At 42.9% G+C, this 20834-nt stretch overlaps 1 protein-coding gene across 2 annotated transcripts; it reads left to right on the top strand.

Moving 5' to 3' along the window:
• The first annotated feature begins 892 nt into the window (after positions 1-892).
• LOC306912467 (uncharacterized protein) lies at positions 893-20561 on the top strand. Of its 2 annotated transcripts, XR_013788385.1 has the most exons (8): positions 893-1311; positions 4004-4261; positions 5966-6029; positions 10509-10736; positions 16552-16692; positions 17062-17377; positions 17722-18193; positions 18930-20561. XR_013788385.1 is itself a non-coding variant. In XM_079488716.1 (7 exons), exons 1-7 carry the CDS (start codon positions 1213-1215, stop codon positions 18008-18010), a joined length of 1395 nt encoding a protein of 464 aa, XP_079344842.1. In that variant the 5' UTR covers positions 893-1212; the 3' UTR covers positions 18011-20561. The 2 variants fall into 2 exon arrangements, 1 of the variants encoding a protein (XP_079344842.1); XM_079488716.1 differs by having other exon boundaries at positions 17722-20561.
• The last annotated feature ends 273 nt before the right edge of the window (positions 20562-20834 follow it).

Genomic DNA, 20834 nt, shown 5'->3' on the forward strand with positions numbered 1-20834 from the left:
TAATAAATTATCTATCTATCTATCTAAAAATCTTTTTTTATATATTTTTTGTGGCTTTTTGCCTTTTATTGATAGATAGTAGTTTGACAGGAAAGGGGGAGTGGAGAGAGATGGGGGAGAAGACATGCGCAGCAAAGTTCGTCGGGATCGGAACTCTAACTCACGACACACTGTCAGGATTACCAGCCGAGGTGCCTGGACCGCTCGGTTGGTCCAGGACCCCAGGTATAAAAATCTATTTTAATAAAATAATACATTTTCAAATTAATACAAATATCAGATCTACAAAAGTACAAATTAAGTTTATAGCCTATAGGCATTTTCAGTGGGACGTCACCATTGTATGACAAACTTTTGTGTTCTCACTTTTTGATCAATCAATCAATCAATCCAATCAACCAATCAATCAATATTTGAAAGGAGCTGATCTGCTAGGGCAGCTAGGCAAAAAAAGAAGAAAAGATCTGGACATCTTTCAAATCTTGTATTGTATGGGAGTGCTGCTGTATAATGCTGTGTAAGTGTGTGTAGTGTGTAATGATTCAGTGTGTCCTCCATCCACATGCAGTAACAGTCTTTGTATTTTTTTAAACCTTTATTTAACCAAATCACCAAAGCGCTAATCTTTAGTGGCAGGGCACAATCACCACAATGTACAAAATATAAACAGAGATAATAAATATATAGGCAGTGAAATGTACCCATTCTGCAAACTGTTAATAAATACTTCAATAAATCAGTCACTTAATTCTTCTCTCGCAAAATCTGGCAAGATTGTAAACAAGCCAGCCAAGCCCGCAAGGCTAGGATGCAGCTGCACTCTTATTTTGAAAACAGCAGTGTGCGTAAAACAGTGCTCTTCCTGCTGATCCTTTGTTGTGGTGAAGACCACCATAGCCCTAGTATATGGTGACAGGCAGGCATGTCTGGCGATAACCAACGGTTTTACACCGTATGGGTGATTTTGTTTTTAAACAGAGGGGGGGAAATAAGTTAATGCTTTTGAATATCCGAACTGAAAAATATTTATACATCGAAACTGTGTGTTCAGTTCAACACACGGGAGTCGATCCGCATTAGAGCGAATTTCCTACTGGGCTTCTTCCTTCTGCGCGTCATTACGTGAAATTCGCACCAGGTGGTGCGCTCTCCTCTGTTCGCGTTGAGCAAATTCTCTTCGGTGGTGTGAACAAGTCAGTCACAAGTGAAAAGATGGCCGCCGTTCACGTCCTGAACCCCAAGGTGCTCCAGGAGCAGCTCAACATCATCCTGGGAGCGCTGACCAAAGCGGCAGTGGCAGAGATATGCGAGGTGTGTTTGAGATACTTGTGTGTGTGTGTGTGTGTTAATATACTGTATTCATATTTCATACTGTACATTCATTCATTGCTGTCCCTTTACATCAGTTGTGATCACACGTTATGTTAGCCCTAGAATGTCTCTGTTGGTATACAGTTGTTACAGTATTTCACATACCAGAGCCATAGAACACTTCCATAGACTTGCGGTTGCAGCGGCAGAACGGTGGCATAAATGTGGTCTACACTCTGTGTACTGATGTACTCGCTCAATAAATAATTCCAAAGACTTCCAAAGACCAGATATGGTCCTCAACTTTCATATCCATGTGAAAGACTGACAGTTCTGTCATAAAATGTTTGTTTACTCGAATATCTCCACTTTTTCACGAGGTGCACCCGGACAGCTTTCTCTCCGGTCAAAGGGGAACGACTGACAGCTGGACTTCATTTATCAAAACTTCCTTTGATCATCACAAACGTCATCAGGGAAACACAAAAGTTTGGGGCACACAATTGGCAGGTGGTGTGATTAATTACCCAGCACCTATCGCAACGCACCTGCCAACCTCCAAAACATTAAGTGCTTCTCTGGTCAATTCGTGATGTTTGTGGTGATCAGAGGACGTTTTGGTAAATTCAGTCCAGCTGTCATTCCGGACCCCTTTGCCCGGAGTGAAAGGTGTCTGTGCGAATGCGGTGGAAAAGTGGAGATTTTTGACTAAATGCACGTTTTGTGCCAGAACTTGAACATGGATATGAAAGTAGAGGACAATATCTCACTCCACGTCTTTGGAATTATTTAATGGGTGAGTACAAACTGAGCTTTTATCACATTTAATGCTGCGCATGTTGCGCCACAACCAGAAGTGAACCAGGGTGTTCTATGGCTCTGGTATGTGAAATACTGTAATATCTGTATGTAACAACAGAGACATTCTAGGGCTAACGTTATGTCAGCCATAGGGTTAAAGTTACGGTAAACAGATTTTGCCGAAACCCCCTCAACGACCATTGACTGGGAGGGACCCCTGGACCTCACTTGGATAACCATTGCTTTACATGATTATTGGACTGTGTGTCCTACTTATTGAGTCATCTCAAAGTTCAAATCAGCCTAAAAAATATCTCTCTCAATGGCCACTCCCGGGCCCATAAAAAAAACGAATCTTAAAAAAAGAAAACCTATTCACATCACTGTGTGAGTATAAGTGATATTGCACTAATTTGTTCATGAGAACTATAGAGCGTCGCAGTCCCGCCTCCTACCCTGGACCAGGAAATGAAACCCAATGCATTATTCTCATAGACATTTCTTAAAGTATTTATTTAAAGACGGTTACGCCGCGGACAAAGCCAACTCGAGTCGTGACAACTCATGACAACACAAACAATATTTTGGACCAAACAAATAATTAGAAAGAAGAAAAAAACGGCAGGTTACAACACTTTTTTTGTTGTTTTTCTTCTTTGTAATTATTTGTTTGGTCCAAAATATTGTTTGTGTTGTCATGAGTTGTCACGACTCGAGTTGGCTTTGTCCGCGGCGTAACCGTCTTTAAATAAATACTTTAAGAAATGTCTATGAGAATAATGCATTGGGTTTTATTTCCTGGTCCAGGGTAGGAGGCGGGACTGCGACGCTCTATATCATGGAGGCTGATTTGAACTTTGAGACCACTCAATATAGGACACAGCAGTCCAATAATCATGTAAAGCAGGGGTTCTCAAAGTGAGGACCGCCTATATTCAAATTGGGTTGCGCAAAAACCCGCCCAGCAGTTTTACAAACACAGGATATGATGTTATTATCCAAAGTGCCTTGGACTCTGCATGGCAGAGCCAAGCTTGCGCCTAACCGCATACCTGAAGGCCTGACTATTTAATGCAATTTATTTGTGCGTGTTATAAGTATTTTTTGTTGAATTACTGATGACAAAGTTGTAAAACTCAACAGTATGTATCCATAATATAAGCAAGCAGCACGCTAGCAGACAATACGCTAGTTCTTTCTTTCAATCATTTTATTATTATTTTCACAATTGTATTACCTGATCATCTTCTTCTTAAATACACTTTTACTCGGCAGCCAGCAGGCTAAATAGGTTTTCAATGTAATGGGTCACGGGACCCACTGACCCAGGGGTGGTCTTTTAGATGGGTCCCAGACTCCCTGGGACATTTTATGAGTCTTACTTCAACGACGTTGGAGTACAGTACTGAGTACAGTATTGCATCCCAGGACCCCTGGAGGGTGACATGATTGCATCTTTTCTCAATTTAGTGAGTCTAAAGTCCTAACCACACCAAAGGGTCACCACCATGCAACTCCTTGGGTCCAAACGGTTGCAAGGAGTTAACGCTAAAACCGTTTCGACCCTTTGGTGTGGTTGGGGCTTTAGGATGCAGGATGCATTGTTGGACTCAAAAAAAGAAAATCATGTGCTATGGCCCAAATAAGTAGCCATAGCCTACCGGTATTTAATGTTGTACATTAAACACGTTTTAAAATAGTGACACTAGCTGAGCTACAAGCTGACAAAGTCTCTCTTCGCAAGGTGTTGTGACTCGTGAGCTTGCCTGCACTATTTCCGCTATTTTTGTGTATACCTGTATATTTTTACTTTCAACAGATTAATTCATACAGATGAATGGAAACGTTTGTGACGATTATGCAAACATAATATCTGTCTGTCTATCCATAGGTGGTGGATGAGGGATATTTGGTCTTGCAGTTGGAGATCACTCGTAGTCGGCAGGAGAACGAGGACCTCCGTAAGAAGCTGCACCTCATCGAGTCCATCATTAATGTGGGTGGGGGCAACGGCAGCGGGCTCAAGGCGCTGATATGCGCCAGCGATCCGGCGGGTGGTGGTGGTGGTGACACTGTGGACGTACCGCCACGAGTCGGTGATGAGGGGAGCACTGCTGGAGAGGACAGCAATGCGGCAAGACAAGAAGAGGTAATAATAACGATGCCCAAAAGGTAACCCTCGGTTACCTTTTCTGAAATGAAATTAAATGATTACTATATTTACCCAGGGTATCTGGGCTAAGCTCAAGAACTTGTTTCCAGCCAGGCCCTGCTCATAGAACACATTTCATCGTAGTGGTTCAATGCCTTGTTCAAGGGCACTTCAGCGGTGGTAATTTTAACGTGTCGGACCGCTGATTCGAACTGGCGACCTTCCGGTATCAAGACCGCTCCGCTATCCGTTCGGCCACCGCTGCCACAAGTTGGACGGCGGTACCCTAGGGTCCCTCCTTAGTTATTCCACTCTCCATAGGACGCAGCTTTACCTACTGTCTGTTCACGGAGACCCGCAGGGTCGCTTGAGTGTTGATGAGATGTTTCAAAGATGCATACAACAGCAACAGGAGACAGCGGGAACGTGTGCGAAGCGGAGCTAATCTGCGTTGCCGTTAAGTATTTTGAATCTAGGGTACCGCCATCCAAAATTCAGGTTGCTGCAAGCGTATCCTAGTCCAGTGGTTCTCAACCTGTGGAATCCCCACATTATTATTATTTTTAATAATAATAATTTATTATTATGGGGGGGGGGGGGGGGGGGGGGGGGGTCAAGGCAGCACTGTGTATGCCTTGATCCCGCCTCTAGCTGCCGCTGATTGGCCAGGCCGTTTGGTGGCCGGAGCATCAAGTCTGCCTGAGAGTTCCCAGATGGGAGCAGGAGGGGGGAACCCAGTGTACTCTCTAAGTCATCAAACTATACTATAAAAATCACACCCGTGTAAACTGAGTGGTGTAAGGTCTTATATAGCCTGATCAGCTGTGGTCTGACGTAATGTCTGACGTAATGAAATCACACCCGGTTGAACTGGGTGACCGTAGCAACGATGCTCATTTTGTCTGCACAGAGACAGACAGACAGACTAACAAAGCCAGTTGTAGGAGTGGTTTACACCACTCAAAAACTGGTCAAGCATTGACAAAATTGTCAAATAATAAGAAAGAGGCATTACCTTTGAAAATAGCCGATCTACAAGCTCACAACGCCTTGCAGTTGTAGATCTGCTATTTTCACAATATTTAGAGTCAACCTAAAGTTAGCCTCGATACCCAGGCTTTCATTTTCGTCGGCGCAAAAAAAGGAAAGCCTGGAGGAAGTGGGAGTCAACCCTTCCGGGTGGGCGTCGCTCCAAATTATGTGACGTAGCGCTGCACTAGGGGGGGGAAGAAGGGGCCGGGGCTGACGGACAGATCGGTGAGATCCAATCAGGGTGTGCGCAAAACCTAACACGTTAGCTCAGGCTTACCTAAAGTTAATGCCTCAACTCAACTCCTAAAATTCCAAGTGCTTATCAGGGTGGGGGTCCCCAGTTCAAATGTGATTATTTTGAGGGGTCCGTGGCCTGTAAAGGTTGAGAACCACTGTTCTAGGCGATTTATCTATTGATGAATCAAGACCTATCTATCGGTTATTGTTTTTTCCTTTCTTTTTTTTCCTGACATAATCTACCCAGACAAAGTTTTGGTTGTGGTGATGTGTGATGATGATTCGATCTGTATATAGAATTTGATTCTATTCCTTTCTGTTTGCTTTTTAAACCCGTTCCTAATCCAAACATGATGTGGTTTATTAACTTAACGTATGCAGCATCGGTTGTACAATTGGTATTGTTTGGCAAACTTTCTTTGTTTCATTCAGTTTCCAGATGTGGTGTTGATCAAAGATGAGGATTCAGACTCCAATGATGATAGCTGTGGGGAAGGTGAGTACAGCAATAGACTATATCAAGTACCGACAATTATTCCTTCAAAGTGAGTGTTCTATAGGGTTTGGGTCCGGAACCGGATCCAACATTGATTCCATACATTTCCGAAACCATTTCCCAGAACCGGTTTTGTCCCATTGCCTGAGCTTGTATGTGGACTTCATGTCTGCTATACAATTTCAATAACGGTGGTTCTCAAACTTTTTTTTAAAAGGATCCCTGGCTAATAAGACAAATATGTCTTAAAACATTATACTTGCCCTCTATAACTAAAATGACAAGATAACACCATCAATATCTTATTTCTTTCATAAATAGAGAATCTTTCACTCAATAGGGACTGCTCCCGTCACAAGTTGATGATGTCATATGCCCATGTGTGGTCTAGCCCTATGGAATTATGGAATGCATAAGCTAATAAAAAACAACTTAATACTTCCTAAAGTTAATATGAGAAAAACGTACAGATGAGCACGGTTGCTATGGTTAGTGTGTGACGTCACTGCACCACTTTTTGAGTGGTGTAAACCACTCCTACAACTGGCTTTTGTGTGCAGAAAAAAATGAGCATGGTTGCTATGTTCAAAATAATTTCTGACGTAATTAAATCACACCCGGGTGAACTGGATGACCGTAGCAACCATGGTCATTTTCTCTGCACAGAAAAAGCCAGTTGTGAAATCACATCCGGGTGTGATTTCATTACGTCAGATCAGAGCTGATCAGGCTACATAATACCTTACCTTATTTCATTACGTCAGACATTACGTCAGACCACAGCTGATCATGCTATATAAAACCTTACACCACTCAGTTCACACGGGTGTGATTTTTTAGTAATAGAGGGCAATTATAATGTTTTAAGACATATTTGTCGTATTAGCCAGGGATCCTTTTAACCCATTTTGGGCAGGAACCCCTTTTGGTGTTAGCATTACGTTATGCTTTAGCTATTGAAAAATAGCAGATCTCCAAGCTCATAGCGCGCCACCGAGTGGCGTGCTACGAGCTTGTAGGTCTGCTATTTTTGAAAAATCGAAGAACGACTGACACAATGGGTTAAAGGACCACTAGGACCACTCAAAAGTTTCAAACCTGTAAAGGTTCTTTCAAACGGGCAGAGATTAACGCAAACGTTGTCGCCTGGATCAACGACAGTAGGTCTGTTCATGAATGGCACGACAACGCAAGCGTACAATAATATGTATGCAATGCTGTATGTATGATGCATTTGTGTTCATCAAAAATTGTAATGAAGCCCAAAATGATAAATGTGTTTTGTAAAACAAAAACTTTGGAAGTCCCTTAAGGAACTGGGCTGTAACAACAGGCTCAAAACCAAGATCACGAATCTAAACATTAAAATAAATGGCTCGCTCATCTCTGATAAGCTGAACGTGGCTAACTGCCTAAATGGTTTCTTCACAACCATAGCTTCCACACTGGTGGACAAGTTGCCCTCCCATTCAGGCCTTTATGGAGAGCAGCATATAAAATCTTTCTACAAAAGTCTTGGTGCTGTTGAGGACAGCTTCAAAATCTCGTTCGTATCAACAGAGGACGTGTTCTTAAAACTCAGCGCCTTACAGCCAACTAAGGCTACTGGCCATGATGGTATCCCCACTAGGTTCCTCAGAGATGCAGCGGTTTCTATTGCCCCCGTTGTGGCTCACATTACGAACCTGTCCATCAGGCAGGGCCATGTACCACAGGAATTCAAACTTGCAAGAGTAGTTCCGCTCTATAAAAAGGGTAGCAAGTTGGACCCTGGGAACTACCGCCCTGTGTCCATCCTTTGTTCCATCTCAAAGGTCATAGAGAGACTAGTTTATGAACAGATACATTTATATCTGCTTAATAACAAACTTCTTTTTGAATTCCAGTCAGGCTTCAGAAAATCTCACTCTACTGATACATGTCTGTTATACTTGACTGATAACATCAGACGTGAGGTGGACTCAGGCAAGTACTGCGGCATGGTCATGCTGGACCTTCAAAAGGCGTTTGACACTGTGAACCACTCCATACTGCTAAACAAGCTGAAGGCAATCGGTTTTGATGGCACATCGTTAAACTGGGTGAGATCTTACCTTGTGGGAAGGAAACAGGTGGTCGATGTGAATGGTACCCTGTCTACTTCCCTCCCAGTAGAGTGTGGGGTCCCCCAAGGGAGCATCCTAGGGCCTCTACTGTTTCTAATTTATGTAAACGACATGAACTCGGCATGTAAATGCAATCTGTTCTTGTTCGCAGACGACTCAGCTCTCCTGGTCTCGGACAAAGATAAGTCGCAGGTCGAGAGAGTACTCAGCAGCATCTGTCTTTGGCTCTCCGACAACAAATTGTCACTGCACCTTGGGAAAACTGAGTCTATTCTGTTTGGTTCAAGTCATAACCTCAACAAGTCCCCGGGCTTCACAGTTAGAGTGGGTGACAGTGTGGTCACAAATAGGGAAGAGGTCACTTACTTGGGTTTTATACTAGATAACAAACTCACGGGTGAAAAAATGGCAATGAAAGTGATCTCGAAGGTCAACCAGAGAACTCGTTTCTTGGGCAGGATATCCCCTTATGTCAACAGCAGTGCTATGAGGACCTTGGCCGGTGCCCTCATCCAGTGCCACTTTGACTATGCTTGTACTTCATGGTACAGAGGTATCTCCAAGCTATTGAAAACAAAGCTGCAGACCTCCCAAAACAAGCTTGTGAGGTTACTACTAAAATTGAACCCCAGGTCTCATCTTACCTCTGCCCACTTTAGTAGCCTGGGATGGCTAAGAGTGGAGGAGAGAGTATCTCAGCTCTCATTGTGTCTGGTCTTCAAGATCCTATATGCCTCTGTTCCTAAGTACCTGCTGGGCTACCTGCCCAGAGTGAGGGATGCTCACAGGTACTCAACCAGAGGAAGTCCATATGATCTAGTTCCCCCCAGTTTCAGGACACTCGAGGGAAAAAATGCTTTTTACTACGCAGCCACTACTCTGTGGAATGCACAACCTCCAGCCCTGAAATCACTAAATTCTATTGCAAGATTTAGGAAAGACCTGAAATCATGGCTCCATCTACACACTAACTGGTCATAGTTAGCTTCCGACCCTGGATAGCCCATCTCCCATGCTCTGGACTATTCTCTCAGGGTACCTCTTGTCCTATGTATATAGCTCCCAGCCTTATATATAAGGATTATTTATTATATGTTCCATGGTTGTTTTGTTTGTACAGTATGTTTGTGTATAGTTTCATGTTACAAAGTGGACCACAATGGAAACAAGCGAAGGCTTTTTTGTGACTAAATCCATTTGGCGTTTTTTTTAAATGATGTCATTTTCTGTAATTTCTCTTAAACTGCCAATAAAGTATTCTATCTATCTATAATAAAATATATGATTTGTTAAAGGGAACAGTTCAGGAATCGGACTTGATTAGTCAGAAATGTAAACAGCTTGAGGTACAGTCAGACATGGGTAAATAACACAATGTCCTGGGGACTTGTTTCCATTGTGGTCAAATGGTCTAATGCAGGGATTCTCAAAGTTACTCTGTGCGCTTCACGTCACTTCAGGTGTAGAAGGGAAATATCACTTTGAATATTGCATCTTGACACTGACTTAATATTGAATAATTTACGGTGTAAATTATACTAAATCATTTACAGTATCTCAGCTGTTACCAGCTATCTCCAAATTTTAAAACTTTCAGGAAATGAAAGAAAATCCATCCAGCTCAAGTGGTGTTAGGAGGTTTTGTCCATCATTGATAAGAACAGCTAACATCTCCAAGCTAATTCCTGCCTCTGCAGCTGCTTTGCCATGCAGGGGGAGAGGCCTAAACCAGCTAACTCCACCCCCTCTGGTGGAGTTAGCTGGTTTGGCAGACAGTTTGAGGATCCAATAGACTCATTTCCAGAACCTGTATGTGCACGCAGATCAGGGGCAAAAGAAACCGATCGCTCAGGTGGTTTAGGGTGGATGTTTACTGTGATCTCTCGCTCTCTTGAAATATATACCTTGGTTTATGTTGTGTCAACTTGTTGTGTGTAAACAATTATAGCGATTCTCAAAGCATTTGACCCCCAAACTCCACCTCCAGTCGCAGAGGGAGCACTTCCTATGATCACGGCTGCTTAACCACGCAGCTGTAGCCCCTCAAACCTAATTTAGGCGCCGTTCGAAGATGTTGTGTGCATTGGCCGAGAACAGCAGTCCTCCAAGCTCACAGCGGCCGCATCCGTGGCGCACTGTGAGCTTGTATGTCAGCTGTTCTCGGAACGCAACACTGTTGGCGGGGTGGAGTATATATCTTTCTCACTAGGGTGCGTCTCTGTGTCTCACCAGCCAACACACAAGAGGAGGCTGTTTGAACTGCTGTTTGGTCAAAGAAAAATGGAGTTAACTGGTTTCTGCTGGACAATATGACATGCTAGTGCTTTGTCTTTTGGGACTCGGAGACACTGACCTCTCTCCGTCTCATTCTCAGGTGCTATGATTTCTTCAGAGGGAGGGGGCGTGGGCGGAGTGCCGGGGGACAGGGACACAGCCAGGAGCAAGAAGAGGGTCTGGCCAAGCAGCGACGAGAGCACCTGTCCACCTGAGAGCAAGATGGACGCCTTCAAAACACTGAGCATGGGGAAACGGAAGAAGGGCTTTCCACAGTACACGCTGGACTCGCCTTCGCACAACCCTGGCTGCTCCAGCCAGCTAGGAGGTAAGGGCAATAGGGTAGTGGTTCCCAAACTTCTCAGGTCAAGACCCAAAAGAGATTACCTGCCCAGAGTTTGCTGCTCGGGACCCAAACTTGAACATGGCAGATCTCAGGGCTTATAGTTTTCCTTCCCCAGGACGGATTTCTGTCCTGAGGATTTCATATGGACCATTTATGAGATCAGTGTAGATCCGCAAAAAAATATATTAAGGGGGGTGGAGGGGTGGCCGTGGTGTGAATGACATGACCAAAGCAGTCACAACGCAGCAGGCTTGCTATGATAGTAAAGTGATCTGAAGGGGGGCAACAAAATATGACAAGCCGATCCTCATATTTTCTCTGCGGCTCCACCGCTTATTAACGACCCGGCGCCCGTGTGTGCATGTCCACTACAGGGCTCAAGCAGCCCGGCTTCCCCGCCTCAGTCAGCCTGCCCTGGTCTAGCAGTGAGAAGTGTTATTAGGACCAACGACCAATATTAGGACAAATCAAATTGATCAAACGGCGACAGTAGCCGATCTGCATAAGGAAACGAGGAAACTTTTGTGGAGATCTTGTACAGCCTCTGTTGCGTTACGTTGAGTGGTAATGTTTGATGGGACCGGGCAGCATAGAGCAGCATAGAGCTACACATCTTTGTGATTAGCAGTAGCAATAGCACTTGTGTTTTCACGTGAAGGTTTCAACACAACGACATGTCATCTCGGTGAACTAATGAACGATTGCGGCTGGATGTTTTGCATTTACATTTGACGTTTTAATGTTAAATGCTGTGTATGCGGCTAGCTCTCATCTGAACATTGTAGTGCTTTGAAAACACAGCTGTATGTCTCTGTGTTCTGGTGCTGTTTCTCGCTTCACAACACAGCAGGGAAAGCAGCTGACCTACAAGCCCACAGCGCATTGCATCCGCGACGCGTTGTGGACTTGTAGATCAGTTTGTTTGTAACCTTTTATTTCAGGGGAATCCAATTGAGACCAGGGTCTCTTTTTCAATGGCGCCCTGTATACAAATAAGAACATTTACATTTTACATACATGACATGGACACACAGTACAACAAATATAATACACAAGCACATACACACAGAAACAAAACCTTGTAACCAAATGTTACAGAAAGCAGGTGCATATGCCTTCCTCTAGTGTGAGGTCAGTTAAGAGTCTCTTAAAAGTAGTAAACGAAACAAAAACATTCAACTTCAATTTGTTTTGACAACCATTCCATTCCAGTGGAGGCGGAGCTACAGAAAATGCATGTTGAGTGGAGCTCCTCTGCAGTTTACAAACGAATAGATCGGTCCTATCCGCGCACGGTTACCAGACTGACCTTGTCGGCATTTATACTTATAAACTGCCTGTGCACCCACCCAATAATGAATTCCTAAGACTTGGAGTCGTTTTGGGGACTAGTTTCTAGGGATGCCAGAAAGTGACCATCAGCCTAATCGACTTGTTGATGAGAAACCTTTGTGGAGATCTTCTCAGTTCTCATATGCTAGTTACTGCCATTCAGGATGGAAAATTAAATCCATTTGGATTTGGGGAGAAGTAGTTTCATAAGGGGCTGGTATGAAGTACTTGATATAAACAGAAAATGTTCAGTTCACTAGTCTACACTCTACAACTGCCTTAATTTCATCTGATTGTCTGTCTGGCAGGCACTTAACAAGCGATCGTTAACTGTGTCTGTTAGAGAGAGGGGCAGAGAAGAGTGGCTTTGCTCAACTTGATTTATACTTATATTCTCCACTCTGATGAAGGTACATGTTCGATATATCATGTAGCCTTACTTAGCCTATATTCTGGCTATTAAAAAGAAAAAAAAACTTTTTTCGATTTTCGATTATGAAATATTAAAATCGATTTCGGAGACTCCGACGATTAATCGGAAAATCGGTTAATCTGCGGCATCATATTAATTTGAAAGTCAGAAAATGTTTAGTCAAATATCTCCACTTTTCCACGAGCTGCACACGGACGACATTCTCTCTGGCGAGGGGCCCGGAATGAGTGCAGGACTGAACATATCAAAACTTTAGGAAGCACAAATGTATGGGGCTTCAATTACCCAACACCAATCGCAACACACCTGTCAATTGTGTCAGTGTGCGCCATAATGTTTGTGCTTCCCAAACATCGACTGTTCCCAAAGGAAGTTTTTATATTTTCCTCATGTAAAAGTGGCAATATTTTATTTAACATATGTTTTCTGCCAAAACGTGTACATGGATATGAAACTAGAGGACAATATCTGACTCAAAGGCTGCGTTCGAATTCATTCCCTATGCCCCATATAGTGCACTACTTTGGGGTTCCGCCATTTTGTTATAGTGTCCGAATATGTAGTGAGCATTATTGCACCCTAATGTAGTGGACTGAAGTATCCCACAATGCACCGGGAATTGTAGGGACCATCCGATGGTCACTACAAAAACACAGCGAAGCAAATCTGCCCCATAATGCATTGCGCAAGCTCGCCCTTGAGCGCACATGCACGCGTTTGCGCGCACGTGCGCTGCTTCTGCATGCATGCGCTCATTGCGCTCCAACTCAGAAGAGGCAGAAGTTGAACCAGCGAAAGAAATCAACACAAATGTACTTTTAAAACTTTCGTTTCCCCTCTCTTTTCTTCCCTGGCGGATCTCGAAGCTACAGATCTCGAGACAAATGATCTGTGCATTTATTTGCAATTGTTTTATTTTATTTATTTATAATAAAACAATTCATTTGCAATAGTATTACTAATCTGAACCCCTTTCTGACAGCTGCCCTGCTGGCCTATTTGAGTCCTATACTGCCTCAGAACCCTATTCTATCAGCTCCCTCGTTAGTCTAGTGGGCTGTTACGCCGCCTTCAAACTATCGTTCATCGGTTCACGGTTTCGCGCCCTGCTGCCGACACTATTTTTACAACCGCGGACTTTTTTAATAGTTTTTGGATTAAGGTTGGTGAGGTTGTCATTTATGTGCTAAAGTCAAATATATATTTTGTACATGCATGTGAGACATATTAATTGTGTCTCCGAACATATGTTTTATTAATATTAATTAATTCCTGCCATTAAAACATATATGTTATCTAACATTATTTCATTGAATTGCGCTAAATACATTAAAACTTCATTATGTAGGCAGCAATTTATTGGACTGCTGTTTCTGTTAACGTCCGTATTGTGAGCAGAGCTTGTAGATCGGCTACTTTTGGTAATTCTTTACCAAAAGTACCCGATCTACAAGCTCACAACATGGACGTCGCGTTGCTTATAGATCGGGTATTTTTGCTGTACCCCCCCCCTCCCTCCCCCCAGGATTAGCGGGGTTCATAATCATGCTGCTGATATTTTCATATTGGTGCACTGTTTTCATATTGCTGGATAATGGATATAATATTAATTTATTGATAATAATCATAGGCCTATGTTATTTTAAAAGAATAACCTTTTTATCATCATTTCAGCAGCAGCGTTTTGACTGGTGTCAGTTGATTCTTCATATCCAAATGAGTGAAACGGCGGGATGATTTGTTTATTTTTCATACAGTTCTTTATGAGGCGATCTGAAAAAACCCTATGGGGATTACAATGCAAATAAAAAGTACATGAACCCGTGGACCTATAGCGCCCTCTACCGATATTGACGTCAGAGTCGGTGCTCCCCATACAGGGAGTATTGTCCGAATTCATCACTATTTGAGTCCACTGAGTCTGGGTCCCCGTATGGGGAGTAGGGAGTAGGGAACAACCCTAGCAATTCGAACGCAGCCAAAGTCTTAGGAATAAGGGCCTTTCTCGGCCCCACCTCTCTTTCTTTGTTTATATTGTGTTTTAGGATCCAAGATGGCCGCAGCACCAGGAGGGGGTGGGGCGGAGGTTAGCGGGTGTGGTCAACATATGACCTTACTGGGCTTTGATTGATTGATTGAATATTTTATTAGGCAACATATAAATGCAAACAGCACAATGTACAGTCAGGCAATTTTTTTGTCCGAAAAAGGATTACACCGAAGAAAGACCTTGCGGCCTTGTTTCCATTCGGGTCCCATCCACTCACACATGACATGAATAATAATTTAACACAGTAACAACAGTTGATATAACAGCATATCAATTTCCTCTAAACATGAAATATACAGTATGCATAGGTTGGGGCTGAAGTTAATCGGAAGGGGATTATTAGTATAAAGAGGCTGGGGCGATCACCTCCTCTCCCTTTGACCTGCTGATAGGTGAATTTTTAGGCCTGTCTTGAAGGAAGCCAGAGATTTGTTTGTTTTGAGAGATGGGGGGGAGGGCATTCCACACCTGGGTAGCAGTGCTTTGAAAGGTAAATTTGCCCATATTTGTTTTATAAATGGGTGGCACCAGATCGTTGTTCACGCTCCCTCTAGTATTATGGCTGTGGGTATTGCTCACTTTTTTAAAGTAATTAGTCAAGTAAGTGGGTACTGAGGGCATGGAGGGTAAAGTTGCATTTACAATTTTGAATGTCAGGCTCATTTTCAACTGCTTGACTCTGTCTTCCACCCTGAGCCAGCCTATGCTGTCAAAATGCTCCGCATATAGGTGGGTCATGGGCCCTAGGTGAATAAGAAGTCGGATTAGTTTGTTTTGGGAAGTTTGAAGCTTGGTTTTCTGTGCCATTGAGATGTTAGAGAACCAGGACGTACAAGCATAGTAAAAAATGGGCAGTATGAGGGCTCCAGCTAAGGTCCTGAGGGCCCTTTTGTTAATAAAGGAGGAGATTCTGCCCAAGAATCTTGTCCTCTGGTTTACTCTTTTGATCGGCTGCATTCAAGACACTTGCCTTGTGTCTGACACCTGACTTGTGTCTGAACCAACTTTGATGGATGTGTTCTGCCCCCCTCCGCCCATCAAACAAAATGTTTGGTCAAACCATATGGGCTTCCATTGGAAATGCATTGGAGCGGCCATTATACACAGACACAAGACAGGTGTCTTGAATGTGTGAACGCAGCCCAGTAAGGGCATATGTTGACCCCACCTGCTCACCTCCACCCCACTCCCTCTGGTGCTGTGGCCATCTTGGATCCTAAAACACAATACAAACAAAGGGAGAGATTAATTACTGGGTGTGGTCAGTCTGCTAACTGCTCTGATAGGACTGATATATGGCTGTGGTCAGTCTGCTAACTGCTCTGATAGGACTGATATATGGCTGTGTTCAGTCTGCTAACTGCTCTGATAGGACTGATATATGGCTGTATTTGGTATTTGGAATACATGAAATGTATGTAAGATTACAGACATTCTAGGGCTATTAACAATATTGGAAAGGTGATGATTATGAAAGCCAGACAATAATGCCAGACAATATTGTTGGCTGGTATGAGCGTCACAGAAAAAGCGAAACCAAGCGTCACTTGTCCAATGGACAAGTACAATTTTAATGCAATTGTCCGGGAAGATTTAATACTTGTCCCGGACAAGCCTTAATGGCAAGCCCTGAAATGGGTTGCAAAATCGTGGGCTAACAATTATAATAAAAAAATATTTATTCTAAATGTGTTTATTTACAAAAAGAAAAATTTAAATGTAGGATTTTTTTACTCTAGTCATGACCCATAATAATTGGTCCGTGACCTACAAATAGTCCCGACCCACTGTTTGGGAATATTTGTGTTACTTGGTCATATCTGGCCTGTGTGTTTTGTTTACAAGGCAAACATACATGTAATTTCTATTTATATGTTCCAATGTGCAATGCCCAAAATGCGTGCGTGCGTGCGTGCGTGCGTGCGTGCGTGCGAGCGAGCGAGCCATCAGCTAAAATTACATGATTGTGACAACCCTACTAGGAGTCCTGGACAAGGACGCAGAGGACGTGGTTTGCTCCTACGGTACACAGATGGACCCAGATGTTCACCTGGTGCTCCAAGAACGGACCCTGGTTCCCACCATGTCGAGTAGCAGCAGACACGTCACAACGTATTTTGGAGGTACAGTTTGTAATTTTGTTAATTTACATCTATCTATAAATGCACCAAGTCTCTCTGTGTGTCGTTGTGATTTGCTGGTGAGAGGAGCTGTGGTTTTTAACACAATCCATGCCATTCTCGAGATATCTTGTGGAAAGCTATTAAACCCTCCTACGTCATTCACGAGAACATGAGATTTGATAAAAAAATAGCATTAATCTAGAATTAATAATATTTTTACCTTTTTATTGGGATAAAGTATGATGTTGGGAGCTTAATAAAACATTAATTTGAGGTCCCGGTTACCATATCAATGGTTCTATCTTTTTGGTCCTCCTCTCCTCTCCTCTCCTCTCCTCTCCTCTCCTCTCCTCCCCTCCCCTCTTGCAGGTCACAGTAACAAGGCATTGATGGAGTCGTGTCAGACCCCGGTGAACAAAGCAGAACTGGACTTGAGTTTGTCTTGGACCAAGCCGTCCAAATCTCAGATGGCATTCCCTCCTCCCGCGTTCCACCCGAGCGAGACATCGGACAGCGAGCCGTTCGGCCTGAAGATCCTCAGCATGACGGGCTCCACCTCTACCGACTGTCAACTCTCCGAGAACAGCAACTCCGTCTTTGAGTACGATGACTCGGACGCGATGAACTTTGGCCTTTACCGCGACCCGTCGGGCCTGCATGGCGATCAATCGGCCTCTAAAGGCATGTTGTTTCCCCACACGTAGGCTTGTGACCCACTTTTGGGGCGCAGACCTGTTTTTCGCAACTAAATATCCTGCCTGCGGAAATATCTTTGGTTTGTTTGGTTGGTTGGTTTGAGAAATGTAAAAAAAAAAGAAAACTAATATTTCTTTATGCAAGCTCATAATGGATCTGTTCAATCTATTTTCACTGTTTCTGAAATTGAGCTTAGATGATTCATTCACAAGTATTTTTGTAAGGTGAGACAGGAGACAGAATGGATCTTTTGTGGTTAACAAGCACTCTTGCAGCACAATGATTTGGAATGATTACTCTGTGGTCACTCTTTATATCTCTCTCCACAGGCAGGCGTTTTGTGTGTGGCATCTGCAGTAAATACTATGCCACATCTCAGAACCTGGACGTCCACATGCGCATCCACACGGGAGAGAGACCCTTCTGCTGCTCGCAGTGTGGGAAGAAGTTCACCCAGTCGGCCCACCTCAAGTCCCACTTGAGCGTGCACACGGGAGAGCGCCCGTTCACGTGCGCGCTCTGCTCCAAGAGCTTCATAGTGAAATACAGCCTCAAGCTGCACATGAAGAAATGCCACGGCGCCGGCATGTCCTGCGACGACATGAGCCCCAGTCCGCTTTAGTCAAAGTGAACAAAAGACAATGTACTTCTTTTTTCTGTCTTTTCTTGCCTTGGTTGACAGTCACAGTGAAGACGGACAGGAAACATTTAAGCAATGGTCCGCCGAGCCCAGGAATCACACTGGTGAAGCTCTGTCAGGCTTCAGAAAAGGGTCCATCAATGTCTGTGGCAAAGACGCAGTCTTGTCAGTGGCACTTATTTTATTTTTTACACACCATTATAATGTTCTTATTTTGATCATGAGACCCATTTACTGAATGTCAAGTCTCCAGGTTTTCTTTACAATATGAATGATGCAGTCTGTAGCGCTGTCGCCGCACAGCTAGAAGGTCCTGGGTTCAATTCCTGCTGGGGACGCTGTGGGCACTGGGGGCATGAACCCACTGCCAGAAATATAATTATAAGGAGAAGCAACTGCTTTGTAGGAAAAGGGTCTCAAAATAGAAATGTTTTGTGGGGTTAAATTCAATGCTGTGTGTGTGTGTGTGTGTGCGTGTGTGTGCGTGCACATTTAGAATGAAACGTGTTAAATGACTGTTTATTGCTTCTAAATCCAGTTTCCAAAGCAGATAGTCTAATGTGAGGAACGTTGATAGATGGTGCAAGAACACACTAGATCTAGTCTAAATATGCTTCAACATTTAATGTTTTAAACTTTAAAAACAAGGACTAGTTAATGATTGTATTTAAATAGGCCTACAGACATTTCTTTGGGGCCGTCATAAATCACTGATGAGTTATGATTCATATGACCTGAAGACTACGTTGACCAATATCCACATAGCGAACATTTGTTTTTATTTATTCTTACATCTCACCCATAGTGGTGGACAAAGTACTCAGTACTTGAGTACAGTATTTGAGTCAAAGTATACAGTATATTGTCTCTGTCTGTTGAAAACCTCATATGTCCAAAACAGTTGCTTTTCAGGATTCTAATTCAAGAATCTTGGTGACTGGACCCACAAATACTTCATCATCACCTTCTTCATCTTCTCTGGAACTAGCAGGTGACAGTGAAACGTCAAAATGCAACTTCTCCTCAGCCAGTGTGTAGAAGTCTTCGGCGTTAGAGAAGGGATCCTTCCTCGGGCAGTGCAAGGTAAAGAGACAGAATACCTTCCCAAACGGCAAAAAGAACCTTACGGTCATTGAATTTGTCTACCCCCTCCTCTCCCTCATCCCTGGTGGGTTGGGTGCCTACCCATCTCTTCCTAATCCTTCTCCATAGGACAGCTCTGATCTAAGTAGAATCAGACTACAGCTGCGTTTCCAGCCCTTCTAGGATAATACATTTTTCATGTGCTGTGCTTCTGTAAGCGTCCAGCTTTCTAGAAATGTGGCTGTCCGGTGTCCACAGAATTCCACAAACCACTGGACCCTTTCTTCCCCCACATGGGCATGTACAAAATTGATGGTAAAATAATGGATCAATGGCTAAATAATTGTCCATACGAATTGCCTAAAAACACACGTTTTGGTCTTTAACCATCACTGGTTAAATTTGACCAAAAAACTGTTGTCGGTCCATCTTATTCAAACGGCTTACTCTGACATGAAAAATGAATTTATATTATTATATTATATTCTCTAATAAAACAACTCTCAGGCTACCCCCCCAAGAACATTAGTTCCAGCTTAAAGGGATAATTCACTTTTGGTCATTATCGTTATTTTATTCAGACGTATGTGAACACCCCGGACAGTTTTTAAGTTGCTCGATTCAGTATTAAGATACTTGATTAATTGTGCTGCCCTGCCTCCTTCCTATACAACGCCTTGTAACTTCAAACTCTATTTTAACCATGATGGATTAATCGAAAACACCCGTCCGTTTATTTTTAAAGCATCAGGGAAAGAAGGTTCCATAAAAAATAAATTAAAAGAGTAATAAATAAATCAAACATGGGCACCTCACGTATTAGGTGCCTGTGAGTCACCAGATAAAAAGGACAGGTGTTTTCCATGAATCTAACATGGTTAAAATGGAGGTTGAAGTTAAAATGGGTTTGTATAGGAAGGAGGTGGGGCAGCGAAAATTAATATCCAATATCTGTATACGGAATCAAGCAATTTAAGAACTGTCTGGGGTAAGCCTGAGTAGATGATGAAATTACCAAAAGTTTTTTTTTAAGTGAAATTTCCCTTTAAACATTCATTTTTGTACTACCATCTGTTTTTGACAAAAATTGAAAAGTAAAAAAAGGTAACATTTTCTCTTCCATTTTCAAATGGATTTGGCAGTCCTTGACAGGAAAATGTTTGTGGAATCCACTGCCTTCGACTTTAGATTCTCCTGGTGCCTCAGTTTGGAGTGAAGCTTTGCCAGTGTGTGTAAATCGGTATAATTTTTTGTGATGTATTTTACAACTAATTATATAGTGCTTAAATGGTAAACAAAATGCACCCTCTCCATTGTTTGTTTTACAAATGGAAGCAGATGTACCCTTGATACCTCTGTCCTATAGAAGGCCCTGTCTGACAGTGATACTTTTCAGTGAATATTTGTTGACATGCTCTTTTGTTCTATTTTAATAAAATAATTACGTTGATTTGCTTCCATTTTTGGAAATATTACTAGTAGTAGCCTATAACATTCAATATTTTTTAATTCCCACTTGGTTGTTTTTGGAGCAGCAGTCAGTCTGTCTGCCTGTCTGACTGTTTATCTATAAGACGCAATTATTATGGTGCATAATGGTATCACCCAAAAAGCACATTGAATTAAATTTGCTGTTTTCATTGCTTTAGTATTCTGTAATGATTTGGAGGTCCCCAAATTATTTTGGTGGGTCTCCAGAATAGATGATTAATATCTTAATGTG

This window comes from Electrona antarctica (genome assembly GCF_951216825.1).
Source record: "Electrona antarctica genome assembly, chromosome: 19".
NCBI classification, from domain to species: Eukaryota; Metazoa; Chordata; class Actinopteri; order Myctophiformes; family Myctophidae; genus Electrona; species Electrona antarctica.

Excerpts from the sequence above, each read along its gene's own strand:
- LOC306912467 (XM_079488716.1), top strand. The coding sequence starts at position 1,213 with ATGGCCGCCGTTCACGTCCTGAACCCCAAGGTGCTCCAGGAGCAGCTC. Across the intron at positions 1,312-4,003 it reads CAGTGGCAGAGATATGCGAG|GTGGTGGATGAGGGATATTT; the intron begins GTGTGTTTGAGA and ends GTCTATCCATAG. Across the intron at positions 10,737-16,551 it reads CTGCTCCAGCCAGCTAGGAG|GAGTCCTGGACAAGGACGCA; the intron begins GTAAGGGCAATA and ends CAACCCTACTAG.